The 3760-nt window shown below is 35.4% G+C and overlaps 1 protein-coding gene across 1 annotated transcript in view; it reads left to right on the forward strand.

Moving 5' to 3' along the window:
• The first annotated feature begins 621 nt into the window (after positions 1 to 621).
• The window catches only part of LOC106460339 (homeobox protein EMX1-like), a 40540-nt gene continuing 37401 nt past the window's right edge, over positions 622 to 3760 (forward strand). Inside the window, exon 1 of the mRNA XM_013920031.2 lies at positions 622 to 1432. Coding sequence (XP_013775485.1) covers positions 1033 to 1432 — 400 coding nt within the window. The 5' untranslated portion in view covers positions 622 to 1032. The remainder of the gene's footprint in view (positions 1433 to 3760) is intronic.

Below are 3760 nucleotides of genomic sequence, written 5' to 3' on the forward strand. Positions count from 1 at the left end.
ACGTGGATCGTGAAGTAGTTGGTTTTCCTTTTATAGTAACAGTAAGGGTGTAAAAAATGTTAGCAAATTGCCAGTGTTTTTAAAGGAATCTCTTAGAATAATTTTCGTTTAATTAGCGGGCATGACGCATCAACTTGTAATGTATTAAAATGCAGACATTTTCCAACAAAATGAGCTAAAGGTAAAAGCATTTATATTTTCAGAAAATATATCTTGTGCGTGTCATTTAGTGAAAACTTGAGAATATATTTAAGTCACGTTTGCAAGAAAAATAGAACAAACTAAATCAGGCTGAGGAAACTTCACAATCATATAACTTAACAAACCGGTTTCTGGGCTTTATAAATACATATATAGATAAGAAAAGAAGGCAGTCTGATATACTACAAAATAAAGTTTTCTATTACATTTGTAAGTACCAGCAAGCATAGTACAGCGTCTTGCTTTACTTACGATTTGTCAGTTAGCTAATTATAAAATGTTGTGTGTTACTCTTGTAATACGCTTCTGTTAATATTCAAACCTCATAAAGTTTTATTTTCGTCCACAGAGGACGCCACAAGCATTCATTTCTGCTGCGCGTGTTGTTGAGTGAGTCAACAGGAAGGTTTGCAGACGGAGCACGAATTACTAGCCATGCTAGCATATTTTCCAGCTGGTCCTGGACCAATCAGTGATAGCGTTGTTTTATTAGTTGTCTCACACGGTTGCTAATTATATGAATATAATATTTCTGGTTCTTCGGCCGTCGAGCGGTGACGAAGGGACCCGATGAGAGTAGAAGAGGAAGTGGAGTGGCAGAAGTCAGCTGAAGAAATGTGGTGCTTAATAGTCAAGTAGTGTGTGTCAATTGAACAAAGCTTCTGTCTAGAAGGCCGTTCGCTAAGTGTATACGGTAACCGATTCAAATGATCGAAGAATTTTAAGCTTGTAAACGTTTGTTCGTTTTAGACTGGAAACCAATCTGATCTCGAGTCCAAGGTTCTGATTGAAACTTGTAGGAGGGATTATCTGAAAGAATATAACCATACCATGATGCCACAGGGTCCAACTCCTTTCTCCCCACGTCCGACAAAACCACACTTAACATTTTCAATCGAATCCCTGGTAGGAAAAGAGCCTTTGGACAGTAGAACATTAAGTGAAAATATTGAATCGCCCACCTACACGCCGCCAAGAGCTCATGTTCGGACCTCTCCCCCAGTGGCTCACACGATGTCCAGGACAACGTTTCCTCCCGCTTCTTTCCACGGTGGTGACTTCTCACCACTGACGCACGGTGACGTGTCCCATCCTTATCTGGGTTTACGAGCATCCCCGTCCATTTATCCCGTTTCCCCGTATCTATTTGGCCGTGACTCCTACTCAATGTATCCGTGGCTCTTAGCGTCTAGGCATCCAAGGTTTCTTCTTCACCCTCGAGTTCTTCCTGGTAAGTTATCAACACATTTGTCTTTAACATAAATGAATATCAAGATGGTCGCGTAAACAGAACTTTCTTTGAACTAAAATAAGCCGATAAATTAATTTAATAGTGTATATCTAATGTACGAGCTGTAACGACATAGTAAGTCTTGAATATGTAAACAGTTAGAATTAGAATAAGACGCCCTTCGAAATGTTTTTCCTGTACCATAAACTAAACCATAATGTTGACTGAAACTCTTTAACACAATCTTAGTATTGATAGAGTTAATCTGGGTGTTTATATCAATCATTACGCCAACTTGTGCAGTGCATAAATTAGGTTTTCTTATCATAGCCACGAACTTTATTACGTATGCAATCACATAACCTACATTTATAATAACGCAACAGTAGTTAGTAACTTTGATGTTGCTGGACATCACCACATTAGGGAGAGCATGAATTACTTTTAAAATATGAACGGTGCTCCAGATGATGATTGAAAACGAATCACTGAAGTGGGGTGTTTCTTTAAACTGTGACAAGTCATTCTAAAGTGTACAGATGGGTATATCAACTATCGCCTGTGTTTTGAGAAAGTTTTTTTTTGTGTGTGTTAAATAGATAATATATTTTTACGGGACAATTTTACGTGGTAAAGATGCCATCAAATCAATGTAATAATTTTGCTTACAATATTTTTACATGTGTTTAAAAGTGATCTCAATTAAAAAAAACCGTTCAGAGGATACCTTAATGTTAAAATTCTTTAAGTATACAGATTTCTTGCAGACTAGCATGGACGGTTTCAGAAGAGCTTTGACATTTTACTAAGTAGTTTCATGCTAAAGTGTGAATATACAATGGCTTCTAGGTGATTTATTTAATATCTTTCTATATTACTTTTTTGTATTATAACAAAAAATATCTTAATGGCAAAGTATGTGTTGTACACATAACGAAACGAAAAACAAAAAATTTTCCACATCAATAAGATTTTAAATAGTTATTAACTGTGGAAGGAACCGAGAAGTGGATTTTAGGGTATTTTTACTTATGATGTATTGACTTGCGCTTTTCTCACTCCTGAAAAAGTTAAGTTTTTTATATCAGTTGGACCAGCGTGTATGGTGGTGAATGTACGAAATGAAGTGATCATGGTCCAAAGTTCGTCGTGTAAGCATATATGTGTTTTGCGCGTGATTTGGGACTTAAATCTAAGAAGCAGATGTATGCTTCATTTCTGAGCCTTCCAACAGTCTAAAAGACAAGATTTACTTCATATTAAACCGAAACTTTCATCACTAGTTTTTTTTTTATTTCTTTTGTTTGGTTAACCGCCTTATTTAGAAGGTATCAGATTGTATGGGTGACCTTGAATAATTAATAATTCATAGACGATTAAACAAACGTTTCGTGGATCGAAAGAATATCACATTAATAATACACGCTCTTCCCAGGAAATATCCGCTTTCTGAATAACAATTGACCAAACAAATATATGGTCTTGCGTTATAGAAATTATAATAAAAATATAGATTCGTTAGATTTACTGTGTATGGGTTGATTACACCAAAAACTTCAGAGGTTATTTTGTTTGTTTGTAGTTAAGTACAAAGCTACACAATGGGCTATATGTGCTCTGCCGACCACGGGTATCAAAACCCGGATTCTAGAGCTGTGCCACTGTGGGAGCATTCTATAAATTAAACAGTTGTGAGGATTAAAAGTGAAATCTATCATCAGTTTTAATATCCAGCTGGTAGTTGCACCGCAGCTAAATTAGATAACTTATTCATCAATATTATACAAATATCTTTAATAATTTACCACTGGTATGGTATGAAAAACATTATTACACGATGTATTGATTTTAGAAAGTAATTATCCTATCTTTTTTAGAAGTTGTTCAATACTTCTAAATGTATGTATGTGTGTATATTTGTAAATATAAATTGTGAATGTACATGAGCTAAAGTCTTTTTTTTTCTCGTTTTGGCTGTTCCTCAACAAAAACAATGGAGTTAGAGAAAAAATAGGCCAAGCTATTTTACTATGACGTGTAACTTCATGAAAGAGTGTTAACAGCTCCCCCAAATGACAACTGCTGGAAGTTTGTTTTCTGTGAAATTTCTTAGGTATTAATGCTATTTTTTTGTATTGATTCACTAAGAAAGTCAACGCCAAAGAAATACGTATCGCTTGTTCAAATGAACAACGAAACAGTATTTAAACACGAATTACGTCATCTTAGTTGAATGCATGCTTTAATTATGAAACACCATATCAGCTCCGACATCTCTATCTGAAGCGTAGGTTTGTTTGTTTGTTTGTTTTGGAATTTCGCGCAAAG

This window comes from Limulus polyphemus, unplaced genomic scaffold, assembly GCF_000517525.1.
Source record: "Limulus polyphemus unplaced genomic scaffold, Limulus_polyphemus-2.1.2 Scaffold755, whole genome shotgun sequence".
Classification (NCBI taxonomy): domain Eukaryota; kingdom Metazoa; phylum Arthropoda; class Merostomata; order Xiphosura; family Limulidae; genus Limulus; species Limulus polyphemus.